The sequence below is a fragment of the Ailuropoda melanoleuca genome, chromosome 6, assembly GCF_002007445.2.
Source record: "Ailuropoda melanoleuca isolate Jingjing chromosome 6, ASM200744v2, whole genome shotgun sequence".
Taxonomy (NCBI): Eukaryota; Metazoa; Chordata; class Mammalia; order Carnivora; family Ursidae; genus Ailuropoda; species Ailuropoda melanoleuca.
In genome coordinates this window covers 58,306,413-58,324,905 of record NC_048223.1, presented here as the reverse complement: position 1 = coordinate 58,324,905, position 18,493 = coordinate 58,306,413, and the positions used below count along the sequence as shown (strand labels likewise).

Sequence of the window (18,493 nt, the reverse complement as noted above, 5' to 3'; positions counted from 1 at the left end):
ATATGTGTGTGTGTGTGTGTATATATGTGAATGACATGGCCTACATATAAAATGAATATGTAATATATGTAAAAATCATATTGGACATAAAATACATGCCTTGTTTTCTCTCCTTAGCATTTTCCTGTGTTATTACAAGCTCCTTTTATTGGCTGCATTATACTCTTTTGCATAAATACAGCAGACTTTATTTTCCATTTCCCTGTTGTTGAACCTTTTGGCTGTTTTTCGTATTTTACTTACTCATAGTAAAACTTGGATGGACCTCTTTGTCCATATATCTATGTTCACATCAGATTATTTCTTGGTGAAATTCCTAAAAATGGAAATAGTGGGTAATAGGCCATAAACATTTGTATTTTTTTGGAATTTTGATATACATTGCCAGTTTTCAGAAAGGGCATATCAGTTTTACTCCCATCAGCAGTATATGAAATTTCCAAGGATCACCATCTTAAAATCAAAAGGGGGATTGACTTAAAAAATCCCCAAAACAAAGTTTGACTAGATAATTTCAGAAGGTTCCCATCAAGCTGGAAAATACTTATGGGGTTGATGTGCTGTGGCAAACCCACTTGTCTCACCAGCAAGTGCTCTCATCTGGTCACTCAGTGTCACAGGGCCTCCGATGCCTCCCCAGAACACTGACAAGCCCATCTTTGCCAAAGTGACAAGGAGTTAGTGTTGGAAGGTAGTTTTGGAATCCATGAGACAGAAATATTCTGACACCAGCAGGATAATGTTCGAAACAAATCATACATTCATTTAATCCTCCAAACCCAACCAAGAACTTTAGAGAATTCCTGGGACTCATCCCCTTGCCCTACGCTAGCCAGTCATTTTGGGGAAAGGCATGACCAGCTGCCTCAGCCAGGAGCAAGGTGTGCCTCCAGACCTCTGCTTCTTCTTGCTTTTGTCACAATTTGTGGGACCTTCTCTTGGAGCCCTACAGCAAAAAGCAACCTTTGCCTTAAGCAGATTTTTTGTTTGTTTGTTTTCGGAAAAAAGGAAAAAAAAAGAGGTGTGTTCCTCGTATCCAGTTTAATTGTAGAACATCTCTCTCCCTTGTCCTGCCCCTCCTTCCTCTGATGAGTATAGCAATTTCATATGAACACCTGTGCCTACACATGCCCACCACAGGTCAACTGATGTGCAAAACAAGGGAGAAAAATGGCAATTCTCAAGGGTGATTTTTGGGAAGACCCAGTTATGTCTTGGGAGCATTTTATATTTTTGGCCAGTAGGGTCATCTGGTAAGCCCTGACATGCAAAATGTTGACTCTCACCCAGTGAGTTCACAGAGAGTTATGGGGGCTTGGTCAGCTGTGCTCTGAGGTAATGGTCTCCACTTCTAATGACAGTAGTTTGGCCAAGACCCAAACCCACTAACGTGGGCAAGTTGGTCTGTTCTTCGGGATAGGGGAGCAGAGTGCACCGATACGCAGAGGACAGTTCCCCCTTAGGGCAAAGTGAGCCTGGACCAAGACTTCAGGGAAGCAAGTTTAGCAGGGAGGAGGCTTTAGTCATGGGAATGTGGCTGGGGGAGGGGGGCGCTTCCCCTTTCCAGTCAGATCAGCGAAAGGCACTTCCCAGGAGGTTCTCCTTGGCTGGGAGGACAGTGAACCTGGAGCCTGGCCTGTAGGAGCCATGGTGGGTAGACGAAGGAGAAGGTGAGGGTACCGTGTGGATGCGGAGCCCAGGGACTAGGAAAATGTGGGAGGTAGGAGGTGTGTTAAGTAGTTTTCAGGCACCTGTGTGACACTCTATAACCACCCCTACAAGGAAATGCATTACACAGTCTCCATGATCCTTGGAGGCTACTGGTGATTTTAGATTTATACAGAGGTGCAGAGCTAGGCCAGGCACCAGGAGGCCCAGCTGTTTCCTAGATTCAGCCTCCCTGGGGAATGAAGGACGATCGCCAGGTTCTCAGGAAAGAAGCCGTGGGGATCAGGGTCGGTGTGAAGAGTGGGGTACCCAAAGGTTGCCCACACGGCAGGTGGTTGGGCTACCTAGAACTCCTTTGACAAATGGGCGGGATTTCCCTGACTCCGAAGGGGCTGTGTCCAGGGCTTGTTCAGGAAGCTAAGCCTGACAGTACCTGCCTGCAGACCTGCCGAGTCTACGTCTCTGGATTCAGCTTCTTGTCCAACTTGTACCACAGGCAGATTCCTGGTTCTTTCTGCCCTGGTGATTTTCCATCCATCCGTCCATCCATCCATCCATCCATCCATCCGTTCAGCAGTGCACATTGAGACCCTGTTCATGGGCAAGGTCCCTAACTCACAGTGCTTACAGCCCAGCAGGAAGGTGAAGCAAGTATACAAATAACTCTCCGGCAGGACGGAGGTGATCACTGCCTTCAGAGAAGTGCAAAGAGCTCCCTGACTCCAGAGGAGGCCCTGCTCCCAGAGATCAGGACTTCAGAAATTCTATCCGCCCAACTTGGAGCCTCTTCTGTCCTCGGTGAACGTGACCTTTGCCTGCTGATCCAGGCCTGCCCTGTGCTCAGGAACTCAGGACTGGAGCAGGCGCCTTCCCAAACCCATACATCTTTCTCATTTTCAAGCCAGTCTTATAGCCAATCCCCTTGATTCACCCTTGGAAACAAATACCAGCCAAGGGAGTCTGCTGCTGGCATTGACAAGAATCCGATGTAGGTCAGTATTCTAGTTCCCACTCCACAGAGGAGGAAGAGCAGAGCAATCAGACGGGGAGTCCAGCTGTGGTCGATGAATCATCCGGAACACAGCAAGCAGCTATTTCTGAACTAAATGGCATCAGATCTCTCTCCTCACCTTGAGTCCAGTGTCATGGTCTCCAAAGCACTTCCTCTGACTTAAAGCCAGCAAGGGGCAGAGAGCCCTGAGCAGAAGGGATTTGGCAAGCATGGTTTTGTCACTGTTGTTCCCATGCTGGCACAAAGGGATAGTCTGGAAGGCAGCTGAAGCAGACAGTTCTAGAAAACTCCAGAATTCTGGGTCCTGTGAATANCTCTGTCAAATAAATAAATAAAATCTTTAAAAAAAAAAAAAAAGAACCTAGTGGGAGAGAGCCTGGAAATAATAACTTCTGTTCTGAGTGCTGCCTCTTGGCCAGGTGCCCTTCCATGTAGTTCACATGTGTTCCTTTTTCTAATCTTCACGACAGCGCTGGAGGGTGCCTGCTACTGTTATCTCCATTGCGAGGATGAACTGTTGAGCATGGGGAGATTGAACAACTTACCCACATGAAACCACTGATAAGCAGCACCCTCTTTGCATACTGATTCACGGTATGGGAAGCGATCTGTGCAAGCTGGCTTGTTCATGTCCCAAAGTGGAAGAGAATGGTCATTTCTTATCTTCTGGGGACCAGACATCCTGAGGTTTCTCTACACTGATGATCTGTATTGACATCTAGGTAGGTTTCTGAAGGTCCCAGGAAAGGGGGCCCCAGCCCTACCCCTGGTGTCCTTCCTGGCCCTGCCGCTCCCTCAGGGAAGCTGCCCCTTTTCAGCTCCCACCATTCCACCATGCTGTGGCCCAGTCCTGCAGAGGATCACCCCATGCGTCACTGGACACAGGACAGGACAGGCTCCTGACTGGGATCCACAAAGGAATTGACCAGACATCCCATTCCCATCTCTGTGCCTCTCTTTTTGTTCATGGTGATCCTGACTCTGGGCTCAGAATGGCCACAAAAGTAGCTATTGTCTGGTCACCATGGAGCAGTCATGGAGGGGCCTGGAGGGGCTGCGTCTGCAAGAACAATCTTGACATTACCTCTAGCAAAAGAAGGACCCTAGTAGGACCCTAATGAGTCTGAGCTTGTCCTGGTGATGCACACTACTAGAGAAGGAACTTGTGAAGATGGGAAAGGCCATCGAGTGATCTGTCTAAAGGTTCTTGTTTCCCTGAATTTGCACATGGAGTTATTGAAAAGGTTATCAATTACTCCTGCCAGATCAAGGGACTGAGCTGCCCGATGCATGGAGTTAGTTTCTTTCAATCATTAGATCTTCTCTCCTGTTGGAAATACCAATGCAGGCTCCACTTTGAAAGCTTCTAATGCTGCAAACTGATGTATTTGGATAAAACTCCATTTCTGGTTCCTGGAACTACTTTAAGTGATTATTTTTAAACATCAGTAACCACAAAAATAATTTGTTACTCTTACTATTTAATACTGTGAAGGACTATGAAAGAGTGTTAATATTTCAGGGTAAATTAATTGAAGTGGTCTGTTCTCTGACTATTGAAAACCTTAGTTGGATTTTAAATTTTTTATCATTCATTTTGAAGAGATTAAGTAAAGCTTTCCATGTAACTTAAAAAGAGTATAATTTTTAATAGTATTTTTCAGGCCACATGCATTATGACCCAGGAGTGGACCACACTAAACCAACTTACTTGATTACAGTCAGCATTTTTTTTTTTTGCAGTGAAAGAGAAGAACAAAATAAATTGGAATGGAATAGAATAGAACAGAACGGAATAGTGGTGTTCATGCACAGTAAGGGTAGTATTTTATTAAATATTCAAATTAATTATATATGTGTTTGTGTATGTAAAATATATTTTTACCAATTTTTAAATTGATATATAATGTACAAGCAGTAAAATTCATCCTTTTTAGTGTGAAGCTATGAATTTTAACAAACGTAAATATATTTCTGACTATGTCAAAAAAGTGAGAAAACCACTTAAAGCGTGAGTCCATTTAACTAACTGGAGATATTCGTGAAGGATATGATTCTTTTAAGATCTTTGGAGGCAGTGACAACTGTCTTATCTTGGAAGATAATTTCATATACCCCGAATTGTAAAGCCAAATGGGACCTTGGAGATTGTTCATAGTCACTGGTTTTCAAAACTTTCTTTGTACAGTGACAACTTTTTTATAAACTAAATCTGACGTGGAACCCACAACATATGAAAGTAGAGTTGACTTGCACAGAGACCAGGAAAACAGCTTGAAAACTACCAATGGAGTCTAATTGTCTTGTGCCCAAGTTGGGAAACCGAGGCCAGAATAGGCTGAGTGACCTGTCGAGGTTGGCCACTCTTTTTGGCAGAGCTGGAGCTCAAACTCAAGCTGTCATTGGCTGTCATGTCTCTTGGGCTCAAGAGAATCCTAAGTATTACTTAACCCCACAAAGAGGATTGGATGGATAACTTTTTGGAACAGTGTAGTGTGTCTGTAGATACTCACATACCATTACAGAAGAAAGGATAGGCCAGTGATCACCATGGACAGCAGAAGCATGAGTCAGTCCGGAAAGACCAGAACAGGTTGTTTGGGCAACACAAATTATTTAGGAAAGCTAGAGACTGAATATAGAGCCGGGACTGGGAGCCCAGTACCAGAAAGAAAAGTAGTAAGCCTCCAGAACGTGACGAATCAGCCAGGTTCTTCGAGCTACCTACTTCTTCATGATTCATCCCCAAGCTGTCTGCCTGTGTCTTCCTAAAGGGTCATGGCTAGGCCCCCACCCGGAGTTGCAATTTAAATCTAGCCTCTTGGTCATACAAGAAACTGGCTGATTTGTCTCCTTTCTTACCTGGGACTCCTCTTTCCCTTCCTTACTCTTTGGTTTGTGAGTGGGAAGTGGGGGACAGGCAGGGAGGCTGTTGTGGGCAGGTCAGGGAATATAAAACTCATACTCATGGCTTGTAAGTTCTGCATCATGGGCTTGTTACTCCCTGTATCTATTCAGTGAACTTGCTTCAGTGTTTGGACCATAATGCTAAGAACACAAAACCCACCAACCCTTTATGAGGCTGCTATACCAGAATGCCAAAATTGCTATTAAATATCCCACCAGGGAAACAAACCAGAGAGTGGGGTTAGTGACAAAGAACATTCTTCTATGAGAGAAGATACCATGTCATATCAAATGGATTTGATGAGCAAACTATTGTCCCATACATTTTTAGAAGATGACATTAATGAGTATGACCTTGAAAAAGTCACCCCAGTTCCTCTTTCGGATAAATTCCTATAACACTAAATTTAAGACAGGTAGATACCCAATGACACCACTGAGTTATTAACTCATACCAACGTTCTCCAAAGAGGAGTAGGGTCAAATGAACCATCCTCTTGCCTAGACATTAGATATACAGGGTTGTTTCCATTGATACTTCATGGACCATGTCTTTGTCTTTATCAAAGAATTATTATGAAGGATTATTAGCACTTTTTTTTAATTTAAGGTTTGAGTTTTTAAGCGGGGGAACTTGTGTGATTTTCTAGGTATCCCTGAGTTAGGTCATGGTAACCTAGCATAGGGTTTTAAATTGTTGGAATTCTCAAAATCCTAGTGTGTGCTCATATACCAGCACACAGTTAACATTCTAGAATAATTAGATAATTTTCTTCATGTGAGTTTTTAACTACACAGCCTCACCACATTCACTCAGGGGTATCACTTCTCATATGGTTAAGCAGCAGGAACTCCTATTTTTAAAAGGAGTATAGGGAATATTTGGGGAGGGGTAAGATTTTTTGGGTTGAAGCACAAGGTGTGAGCTGATGGAGTTGAGTGTAGAAAACAAGAAACAGCACTCAGTTCTTAAAATTAAGGTGAGGAAGTTGAGATAACAATAGGTACCTCCTCTTTGATAAGCAGAAGTTGACAGACACAAGGAGGTGATGACCTTTCAGGTATCCCCGAAGGTCCTGGGATATCCTGTAGGGGGGAAAAGGCTTAGGTATAATTATTTAATGAGTGAAGTCAATGACAGGAGTATTTAGCAACAATATTTAATCATCTATTTAACTTATATGCGACGTTGCAATAAATTGAAAGCAGATCTATAAAAAAAAACACAAATATTCATTGGGCACTTTTGTTGTGAGCTGCCCAGTAGAATGTGGACAGGCTAACTTGAAGTGCTTGGAGAGACCCAGACTCCAGGAGGTTCGAGAGCATGATGAAATCAATAAAAACCACATTCAAGTGACAGGAAATGGATTAGGAGTTACTTGACTGGTATCTCGCACCTGAATTGGAATAGTTAAGGGGAATGTTTGCATTTCGCATCCACAACATAAGAGAAGAGCATGGCAGGTTTTTGTAAATACACTAGTGAGTGCAGGTTTTTGATTCGTTCAGACTGGGATTTGAATCCCTGCTTGGCCAGTTACTCACTCTATGACCTGGGACATTTTACGTAACCTCTCTCAGCCTCAGGTTACCCATCTACGAAACAAGGTAATAACGATCTCTCAGAGCTTTTGTAAGTAAGTAATGAAATGACTTCTGTCAAACAAATTGACCTGTTACTTAATACATAGTAAGTACTCAGCAAATAGGTACTGCTATTCTGTAATACCTGTTTTAGTTACTCTGTATATAATAAATGTTGATTGATGAACTTGTGAAACAACATACAAGAATATTATGTTTATTAAAAGTCCTTTTTATATAAGATGAAATTCTTTTGCTTTAGGCTTATTTGTGCTTAATTTTTACAAATCTAATTCACAAATTTGACTTAGAGTATGGTCTCTAAGGGTCTTGGGACAAGTTTCTTGTGAGAGGCATGTAATATAGAGGCTACCACTAGAGGGCTCTGCAGAGACCCTAAAATCCTTTCCTTGGCTACAGTGAGGAGGAGGAAGGAACCTTGAGAAGCCATGGCCTTTCAGAGACTCAGGGGCCATTCTGTCCATCGTGGCTCTTCAAGAGGTCAAGTAATAACAGGACAACTTGTAGGAGCCACTTCCGCCAGAGACCTGGGGGTATGCAGGTGGATATCACCAGACCCTCTTGCTCTAAGGTCATTCTCTGCCTCTACCACTCCACTGGGTCACCCTTCTCGGGGGGCAAGAATTACACTGTACAGCAGATTATCAACGTTGAGACAGGAAACAGGTAGAGCAGGATCTTCTCAAACTCCGGGTAACGACTTAACAATAACAACAAAACCCACCTTGAATGGCCGCTGAATCTTCAGTTTCCCAGAGGAGGCTGGGACCCAAACTGATATGTGGGCATGTGTGAGTGAGATGCACATGAAGATTTGCACTTCTGGGGCTGCACAAGCCCTGTGCATCCTACCTGCAGGGTGGTGGCAGGGCATCTTTGTTAATGATGCATTATCACTGGATAAATGCCCTGGGGACTCGGTGGTCACTTAAGGATCACCCAGCCAATGATGCAATAGGGATGTCACTGCTTTTTTAAAGCCATCATTGGCCAGTAGTTTACAGCTGGGTCTGAGTAGGACCAGTGCCTGCAGAGACAAGCGCCAGACCGGCTGCTGAAGCAGGAACCTGGGAGCTGGGCAGAAATGGAATTTGCTCCACCTCCTAGGGAGTTGGGCCTCCCTGGACCCGGGCAGTGGCAGCAGGAACAGAAATCTCAAGCCTTGATTTTCTTGTTGCCGCATTGGTCTGTGGACTTTGCATCTTCTTCCCCCCCAAAATTGTTGTCCTCCGAGGCCAGACAAAATAATGGGTTCCTAAACTCTTTCAAAGAAGTTGAACGCAAGCCGTGGGAAGCTTTGCTTTTTTTTTTCCCTCGGACTTCTTCCTGTAAACCACAGTTCAGGACTTGGTGCAGGGAAGAGCTCTCAATCCAAAGTCAGACGCCTCGCTTTTTAAACTCGTGAAACACTGAGGCTAAGTTCTGGGGTCTCCCCTCCCATGAGCTGGTGGCGCAAAAGGACTGACGGGGAGCCGCTGGCCAGCCCTGCCGCCGGGACGGAGGCCACAGCCAGGACAGGGCCAGGAGGGAGGACCGGGGCTGCGGGCTGCGGGGCTGGGCGTCCCAGGACGGGGGGCGGAGCAGGTGAGCCCGCGGGGTGGGCGTGGGGAGTGCACTTGTACGTGACGTTGGAGTTTGCAGCAACCTCCAGGCAGGAGCTGTGGGCGCGTGTGTGGAGTGGCTGCGCGGCCAGGGAAGATGTGCTCGGAGGGGCCGCCGCAGTGAGCCCCGCGGCGACAGGAGCCCGGCAGGCAGCCCCGGGGGCAGGGCCTAGCCGCTCGTGCTCCTCCGCGGCCGAGGCCACCGGGACCGGACCCGAGAGGCGTGCCCCGGCCGGCCCCAGGATGTAGGCTATCGGTGGAGGCGCTCCTGCAGGCGGACGGCTCATCATGAAGAAGCACTCGGCCCGGGTGGCCCCGCTCAGCGCCTGCAACAGTCCGGTCCTTACCCTCACCAAAGTGGAAGGTAATGACCGGGGACGGCGGGGGCTGCCGCGGGCTGACGCGAGGTCACTGCGCCCCGGCGCGGGGGCCGCCACCCGGCCTGGGCTCCCTGGCTGTGGGTGTTGGCGCGCTCCCCAGGAAGCGTCGCCCGCAGTGCAGCGCCCTGATGCCTGCTGCCTGGGGCGGGGGGCAGCTCGGTAGCTCCCAGGGCCGGGCTGAGCCACTGAGGGGTCTGCGGAGTCTGCGGGGCTGTCCCCGCGCTGCCAGAGCACAGGGCTGGCTCCTTCCTGCGTGGCCCCAGCGCATCTGGCAGCAACAGTGCAGCGGTGGCCTGGACTGTCCTGAGGCACCTGCCACTGCCAGTGGAGCCAGGGAGGAGGGGGTCTCGAAGTCAGGAACCAGCACTCTCCTTCACCCCTCACCACACACACACACACACACACACACACACACACACACACACACCACTTGAATCCCCTGGGTTTGGAGCATCCCCTCCACTCCCATCCCCACCCCCAGGCAGACCAGAGGCATTGCTCAGCCCAAGGAGGAGGAGATGCTGCCGCAGGCCCAGTCATCTCTCCTGCCCCTGAAGCCTACGAGCCCACCGATGTGACTGCCCAGCTCCGGGAATGGGCAGGCGGGCAGGTGAGAGAGAAGCCACCAGCAGCTTAGAAACAGGTCCTTTCCCGACTCAGAGGAAAGACAGACATGTACTCAGACACAGCTGTTATTCTGCTGTAGTAAAGGGGACCTTCTTTTCTGAAGGGGGGGATGCAGAGAGAGACCAGTCTCAGTCCTTAACTGCTTCTAACAGGAGGTAGAATGGCCAGTGTCCGTAGAGCTGGCCTATTTAGCCAAGTGAGGGCTGGGAAGGGGCCGCCAGCCAGTGGGGAGAGGAAGGCAGACCCCCTCCGTTTCCAGCCCTCACTTACCCTGACCTCACAGAGCCCAGTGAAACCAGTGTGTAAGGGGAAAGCCCGGCTTCTCCCGTGCCCTGGCACTGCAGCCTGGAGCCCGGCCCTCCATGTGATGGCTTCCAAGGACCTGTACCCCTCACGAGTTCTTGTGTGTTACGGTGAGACAGAACGACCAAGAACAAGACAGAAGCTAGCAGGGCACTTGTGTACTCGACACACAGCCCTCCTCTGCCAGGAGCCATCCTGGTCCCATTACCCCCATCCTACAGATGAGGACTGTAAGACCCGGAAAGGGGGGATTGACTTGTCTAAGACCTACAGCTAATAGGTGATGAAGCAGGAATGGAATCCTGGGCCCTCTGATCCCCAACCCACGCTGTTCAGAACAGTATTCTGCACTAACCTGCCTGCAACTACTGACTTTTTTCATCATTCTCTGTCTCTAGGAGGTTGATTTTTTTTTCTGGTCCTAGAGCTGTCTCTTCCCCTCCCCCGTCCCCATCTCAGGAAAGACTTCATATCTGTCATCTACACCTGAATTGAGTGCAGGTGCCAAATTTCCTGAGGGGGTTTACATTTCCAAGCCTTCTCCTCAGGGACACTGCCCAGCCCAGACGTATATGCAAGTTGGGAAGGGAAGGGTTGGATATATTTTTCCCTTAGGGAACCTGGAAGTGTCTGCTCACTCCTGGGGTCCTTGTGGGAAGTCACCCCACGTCCACCTTTCAAGTAAGGCAGGTGGGTGCTGCTCCCCAGCAGCAGTGTCACCCCGGTAATCCCCAGCCCATCGTGCAGGACAGGTCTGAGCTGCACTTGGAGTCAGGCTGGACCCGGATGGTGAGGTCACCCAGGCTCTGTGCCGTGACCCCAGAGGTGCTGCAGGAGGCAGCGAGCAACATGCCAGACCCAGGTTCACCTTCAGGGAATAAAAATGGGGATACCCCTCCGCAGTTCCCTTAGGGCTGCTGTCAGGCGAACTTTGAGCTTCCTGTCCACACTGACAACCTTAGCAAGCCATGGACTTGGTTTTTTAACCAACGTCAGCATGTACCCGTGTGTGGGTAGTGGACAGTGTGTTTGAGAATCAGAGAGATCAGGGATTAGGACTGTGCTCTTCCCCCGGTACCACTGGACTTGTGTAAACCATGAATCCTGGGCCTCAGTTGCCTGGTTTGAGCCCTGGTACAACAGAATAACAACCTACCTCGGCTGACTTTCGGGAATGCAGCGAGGTAGGCGGGTGCTAATGCCTAGCATCTATCTGGCACAGTAGATGCTTAATAAATATCTGGCAGTCTTCCTACCACAGATTGTCTTGCACCTTCAGCAAACCTTCTTGCTGTTCTCAAGGAGTACATGTGTGTGGACGGTATCTAGAAGCATCTGCCCGGTTCCAGGGATACTAGAAAGCCCCCAGGTCCTGTTATGTATGGGATCCTAAAGTGTATGTCAGCAGAAGTCCTCAGGACATGCCTGGGCATACATGTAGCATTTTTTTCTCTGCCTGGTTTGTCCCCCGCCCCCCCCCTTTTTTGGTGTTTTTGTTCAATTTGGCTTTTGGTCTGTTTTTTGAAACATTTGCATCTCGTGCGCTTGCTATGGAAGTGCTGACTCATTTTGTTTTGCCTTGGAAGCACAGGGCAAGGTGGCCCGCAAACTGTGGCTGTTTCTGTGTGGATGGTAGACAGGCTAACAGTGACGGAGCACAGCCGGCGAGGGGTATTTATTAGGTTTTGGAGTGTGTCTTCTGTGGGGAGGCAAGAAGGCACCAGCCCGAGGTACATATAAAACCGAAATAGAAAATGCAATGCTTGGTTGAACTTCAGCACAGGAAAATGGACAAGATGACTTCATTTACTCAATAAATACCATGTCCAACCCTACTCCATCCTACTCCGTGTCCCTTGGCTATAGCGAGGCCCTAGAAATGCAAAAATGGGCAACATTAGCTTCATCCCCTTAAGGAAGTTTTCGTCTAGAGGAAAAGAGGCATACAGACAGATATATTTTCTAGTATAAGATGGTAAGTTCTGGTTCAAAGCTAAGAACAGAGTGCCACGGGGACACTGATCGTTAAGTAATGTGAGCAGGCCCTCCTGAGGAGGGGGCCTTCTTGAGGAGAAGGCCTTTCTGAGCAGGAGGAGGCCTGTCTGAGGAGGAAGCTTTCTGAGGTAGAGGTGTTGTAACCGAAGTGAGAAGACTTGCCAGGCACAGAAGGGAGGGAAGGCTGTTTCAGGCAGGAGGAATGGGGTGTGCACACACTTGGCCAGGAAGCCTGAGAAGGAGAGAGCAGCTGGGCCCGGGTTAGGGCTTGAGGCTTGAAAAGTAGTTTCCAGCCAGGTTGATGGCATCTGTCCCGTCTGACAGCATATCTCGTTCTCATATCCTTTTCCTCTCTTTCCCATCAGACTCAGACGCTGAATATCGATCAGTAACACATCGCTAGTCGGGGAGTATTTCCTGGGATCATCTATGTTCACAACCAGCTAATTCACGTTCAATACAGTTCCATTCAGTAGGAATTAGTAGTTGAGAACAGCATAAAAGATTTCCCCAAGAGGCCGGCAACATGCAGTCAGGTGGGAAGAGGGGAAGAGTGAGGGCTTTGATGGAAGGGGTTAATGCCTGCCTCTCCTGCTGAGCCAAGTAACTTTGGCAAATGATTGAAGCTCAGTGGGAATCCGTTCTCTCATATGGAAATGAGCATGACAGTACAGTCCCTCCTACTAATGAGAGTCATCCTTTTGGGCTGATGAGCCCACCACGCTGCGGGCACTTGGTTTGGGGAGATCGCTACCTTATTGCTATTTCGCCCAAAGGAAGGATAGGCATCATCCCCCCAGTTTATAGACAAGGAAGCTGAGTTTCTGAGAAAGCATTCATGCGGGGTCATGTGGTTGGAAAGCAAGGGTGCCGGGCACCATGTCCGTATCTACCTGGCTCCACAATGTTGCAACACCTCGGTACAAGTGTATTTCCTAGGAGAAGCTGTGACAGTTAGATCTGCTCTGGGTACCTTGTAGCACACAGGAAATCTTTGCTCACTGGAGCTCCAAATACAATAGGAGGTAGACGTCCGCACCATCCCTGGGGCTCCCTGTTGTTGATGTTCTTAGTACTTCTGCCCCGGGGTAGTCCGCCTGTCTCAGCACCCCCCAGTGTAGGTGTGGCTACTTTGTTTCTATTTATGGGGTAGGGCTGTCATCCTGGGAGGCTCCGCAGGCATGTAAGTAGAGACCCAGCCCTGTTGGTCCAATCTGAGAGGAGTCTTGAAAAATATACTGCTCAAGTGTTCTGTACCCAAAAAGGTTTCCCAGGTTGGATTGGCCAAGACCTGAAACCTCAATGGCAAAAGTCACCTGTATATTGAACAAATATATTACCCAATCGGATATTACTGAGGATGAACCAGATATCACTGAAGATGCCAGGGGGAGTCAGTCATCATCCTTGACTCAACAGAGCTTACAAACAAGTGAGAAATGTCTCAAATGCATATAAATAACAATTACATGTTGGAATCTAATTTTTTTTTTAATTCCATGAAAGGGTTGTAAAATAAATGGCGTGTTTCAGCAGAGGGTGAGCTCGCTTCTGGCTGGGTCGCAGGTGGCCACTATGCAGCTCTTTTGCCCCCAGTCCCCCCCACTTTGCCAAAATGACATAGTCTAATGACAGTCTTTCCCCCTGAGCCTGGATGTGGCCTCAGAATCCTCTTCCTCATCCCAATCCAGGTGATGACAATCCATTCTTTGGACTTGGACTTCAGCATGAGCAGGGCGGCGAGGAAGAGGCTGTTCCGTGCCCTCCGCTGTCACGGGTGGGAGGTACGAACACAGTGTTGCTGGTAGAGGCAGCCCACAGACAGAGGCGCAGAGCCGGGACAGCCTGGCACCTGCAAGCCGCCTGCTGGGACCAGAGCTCACCTTAGTGGCAGAAGCTGGGGGGAGGGATGGGGCCAGGGTTCGGAGGCTTCCTGAGTGCGGGGCTCAGGAGAGGAGATAGAAGCAGGTAGAAAGGGGAAAGGCACCGTCGAAGTCTGAGAAAATCGGACAGTCTTCTATAGCTGGGTGTTCAAAATGGGTCACGAAGTCTATTTCAACAGTCACAATAAATATTTTTAATAAAGGATGTTTAGGATAGAATCAAAAATACCAAAGTGTCTCACAGACACAGTTTCAGTGAGAGGGCTGGAAAGGGAGCCATCAAAGATGGCTCTGAAGGCTCTGAAGGTTAAGCCTCAGCACCTCAGGGAACAGACCTGCCATGAACGGCAACAGGAGCAGTGAGGGTTGGAGGGGGAAGCACATCCATGAGGGAGAGACCGGAAGTCAGACGTAGACGGGCTGAGCTGGAAGCTTCAGGAGCAAATGGGCAGGCATGGGTTCCTGACAGCCGCAGGCATTTGGAAGACAGCGAGGGCAGGAGAGAAGTCTTGACGGGCTGCACCAGAGGACCTACATCATGTGACATCATAGAAACCCCGAGAAGGGAGTGCGATGTGGTATCATATCCAGCCAAGGAGGGTGGGTTTGCAGTAACAATTTGAAGCGGGTGCTGGTCTGTAAGCCTGTTTGCAAGGGTCGAGTGTTGGGTAAGGGAGAGGAACAGCAACTGTGGGATCGTGGGTTAATGTGTTTGGCAATGAGAGCAGTTTTCTACCTTCAGAGAGTTTTGAGAAAGCCTGGCATTACTGTAAACCCAAGGAAGGAGCTTCCAGCACAGGTGTGAGGTTGCCCCAAGAGAAAGGTGGCTGATGCAGCAGTGGGCTGGGGCTGGGGAGGGGGGGGTGGGGGCAAGAGCATGGGGGGTGAGAGGGAGAACGATGAGAGAAGGGGCGGTTGGCTTTGAAAAGGAGAAAGAGAAGAGATGATGGGCGAAGGCACAGAGAAGTGTGGACATGCGGGGGAAGTCAGGGATCTGAGCTGGTGGCATTGATCTTCTCTCTGACGTAGGAAGGGGAATTGTCTGCCCAAAATCATGGATGGGGCCTGGAGGCCTGCAGAGGTGGGCACAGGTTCAGGATAGCAGCGTTGGAAGAGCCAAGAAGAGATGTAGTTCTTAAAAGCCTTTTTGGCGAGTGACACGTTTTCAATGGTTAAAACATCATGTGACTCGGGAGAAGATGAGCAGGGAAGAACGCTGGGTGAGGGTCAGGACCCTGACCTCTCCTTCCTGCTCCCCCACTTGCTAATTAATACACCAGACATGTCGCCTCACCTCTCAGAGCCCGGCCTTCTCTTCTCTGAAAAGATAGGGGATTAGAATAGATCTTCAATTGGCTCTTTCACAGGAAACACTCTGTGAGTCTATTAAGTAGCTTACTCATTAGCAGAGATGGGTTTATCTGATTAAAACCCTTCACTGGCTATCCTCAGAGTGCAGAGCTCTGAGAAAATGAAACCAGGGACAAAAAGAGATTTGGGTGTGCACGTGTATGTGCGTGCTTGTGTGTGTGTTTATGTGTGTGCTCACAGGCGAGCGTGTTCATGCAGATGCACGTACTTTCAGGGTGACTTTGGAATTTGACCATGGGGAGGGAAGCCCAGCTACATGAGTACAACTTGCCCCGTGAATCTTCAGCAGGAGGGAACTGCTGGCCCCCAGGTGATAGGGTGTTGCAAACAAAGGCATAGGACCTCAGAGAGAAGGTGCAACTTCCAGGCTTTGCTCGGGGCGGGCCTGGGTGTTTTCATAGGAAAGCCTCATAGCTCAGGATTAGCTGAGCCATGTCAGCCTCAGTTGGTGCAGAAGGTGGGAGATAAAGCCTCGGAGGAGGAGTTTCACAGCTTAAGGCCGACCCCACTTTCTGTCCTCGCGGGAGCACGTTCAGTCCTGCCTGTGCCTGTCCGTGCTGAGAAGCTGGTGTGTGTTTCAGAAAATAGTGCTTCGTTCTTCAAGATAAATTGAATAAGTTCCCATGCCACCAGTTAAAATATGACCCTGCTGTCCGGCTCCCACCAGGGGAGAAGGCCCCAGGGCGCACCCCTTCCTTCCTGCAGAGCTGCATTCTACCCGGAGGGGCCATCCCTGCCAATAACCTGCCCTCTCGTGACACGGTGGCTCTCCCTGTGAGCCCCACCAGCCTGAGCTCCAGTCCAAGGAAAAACGTCCGCAATGGGCAGTGCATGCATGCTTGTGTGTGTCTGTGTGTGGGTCATTGAGGCCCCAAATATCCCCGGCCTGCATGCGGTGGGCACCTGCTGTGTGTGCAGGGGCGCGATGGGCCAAGGCCACACACATGGCGAGGTTCCCCAGGGCTGCACAGACCACTCCTGGCAGGGCGTGCGGATTCAGACAGGATGGATGCCTGCGAGCTGGCTCAAACACAGCCCTTGCTCCCCTCCCATGGCAGACGTTGACCTTTCCTTCCCCAGGGCACACGTGCCTTTATTTAAAGCTTACCTGTAGCCAGCCATTGTCCCACATGTCACGTTCGCCTGAGGCTGTGTACAAGCCAGGATTGTCTTAAATCCACTGAGTGAGGGAGCATTGTTTGGACACTTGGGGATCCTGTGGGGACCTCCAAGGAAATGGGGAATGGGGTGCAAATGCCTGAGCAGATGTCTGAGATCTCTTCACTGACATGGACAAGGTGGCAGGGGCAGCCAGCCGGACGTAGGCCTGTTTCAGTCCAGCTCGATGACTGCCACAAGGTAGGGCTTCAGGGTGATCGGGGAGAAGCCTCCCAGCACCCCACTCCACCCCCCAAAGGCAGCCTTCACTCCCCTCCCAGTTCTGTATCTGCACCCGAGAAAGAATTCGGGTTTTTAAAAACAGCATTGCAGCTGCCATGTGTTCCGTCTTCCGCAGACTGCCTCCGGGACTCGCTTTCCAACGAAGGCGTACGCGAGGCACGGGAGGCGCACACGTGCGAGGTAGTATCTAATACGTGACATCTAGTAAGCAGTGCCGCTATTTCTCCTCCTCAAAGGCTATCAGAATACGTACTCTGTCATCTGCAGCTTGTCCCCACATCCTGCACGGTGGCGCGCACAGTCCGTGCATCACACCCCCACCAGCCCAGGGCCCACCACAGGGACATCCCCACGTTCGTCCACAGGCTGGGTGATTTCAACAGCAGACACTGATTTTTCTCGGTTCTGGAGGCTGGAAGTCCAAGATCAGGGCGTTAGCAGATTTGGTTCCTGGCTTGTAGATGGCCACCCCCTCGCTATTCTCAGGTGGCCTTCCTTCCATGTGCACACAGGAAGAGTGTGAGAATGAGTGCTCTGCTTGCTCTTCTTAGAAGGCCACGCCGTATCAGATCAGGGTCCCACCCTACAACCTCATTTGACCTTAATTACTTTCTTAGAGGCTCCATCTCCAAATGCAGCCACACTGAGGGGGTCGGGCTGCAGTGTGTGAATTTGGTGGGGAGGACACAAACAGCCAGTGCCTCACAACCTCCATTCCTGGGGGCTGAGTCCTGGCCCAGAGTCCCACACCCAGTCAGGCTCTTCCAAGTTTAAAAACAGACCCTGTCGTCTGGAAACGTGAAGTCTATTTTTAGTGATCCCCGCTTCTGACGGGGCTGTTGGGCACCATGACCCTACATAAATGGTCCCCCTGCTTGTGCTTTCTCACTCTGTCAAAGAAATAAAATCTTAAAAAAGTTTTATTTATTTGAGAGAGAGAGAGAGAGAGAGAGAGCACGAGCTGGGGGAGTGGCAAATGGAGAGGGAGAGGCAGACTCCCCGCTGAGCAGGGAGCCCGACGGGGCTCAATCCCAGGACCCTGAGATGATGGCCCAATCCGAAGGCAGACGCTTAACTTACTGAGCCACCCAGGTGCCCCAGCCTCCAACTTCAATTACCTGTGGATTCTTTCTTTCCCTGTGCCCAGTGCTAGTCAGGAGCATGACTGGGGCCTCAGCCGTGTCTGAATAATGGGAGTATTTTCTGACCGCAAATCCAGAAGTCCAAACAGATGGTCTGGCAAGTTCAGGTGGGCCTAATGGGTCAGGATATGTGAAATGGGGATTGCTTTGGGACATCCAGTGCCTGTAGTGGCCTTATACATGTGACAGCCTCTTCTTCCCTCTTCCCCAAGCCACTACTTTAAAAAAAAACAAACTACAACACCAAAAAACAGTCACGTGTCAAATCACTGAGCAAGTATTTAAAGAGGATGTGAGATAAAACCAGAAGTGCATTTTTAGGAGATGAATTACACTTGCTAACGGCCATAAACAAAAGCTTTCTATGAAGCTCTTCGTTTTACGAAAGCTATTTAGTTGGGTGGCCTGACCCAAAACTGGCGTATGTATCAGTGATCAATAAATGGGAAATGTAGGCACTCTTCCCCTGGGCCGTCCAGGAAAAACAGAGAGGGGGCTCTAGTTCCCAGAGCAGCTCTCCACCATGCCCTGTTTGGATGGAGCTAGAGACACTGAACCCTCTGAGACGTGGGCACGTGGACACCTCCACTTCGTG

The 18,493-nt window shown here is 49.4% G+C and overlaps 1 protein-coding gene across 4 annotated transcripts in view; it reads left to right on the top strand.

Annotated features, from left to right (window-relative positions):
* SLC35F3 (solute carrier family 35 member F3) overlaps window positions 1-18,493 on the top strand; it is a 408,994-nt gene that overhangs the window by 282,847 nt on the left and 107,654 nt on the right. For 2 of the 4 annotated variants that reach the window (XM_002928873.4, XM_019809578.2), the window contains exon 1: window positions 8,835-9,160. The exons of the other annotated variants lie outside the window; for them this stretch is intronic. In XM_002928873.4, coding sequence (XP_002928919.1) covers window positions 9,085-9,160 — 76 coding nt within the window. In that variant the 5' untranslated portion in view covers window positions 8,835-9,084. Of the gene's footprint in view, window positions 1-8,834; window positions 9,161-18,493 lie in introns of those variants that run through there. 4 annotated transcript variants of the gene reach the window in all.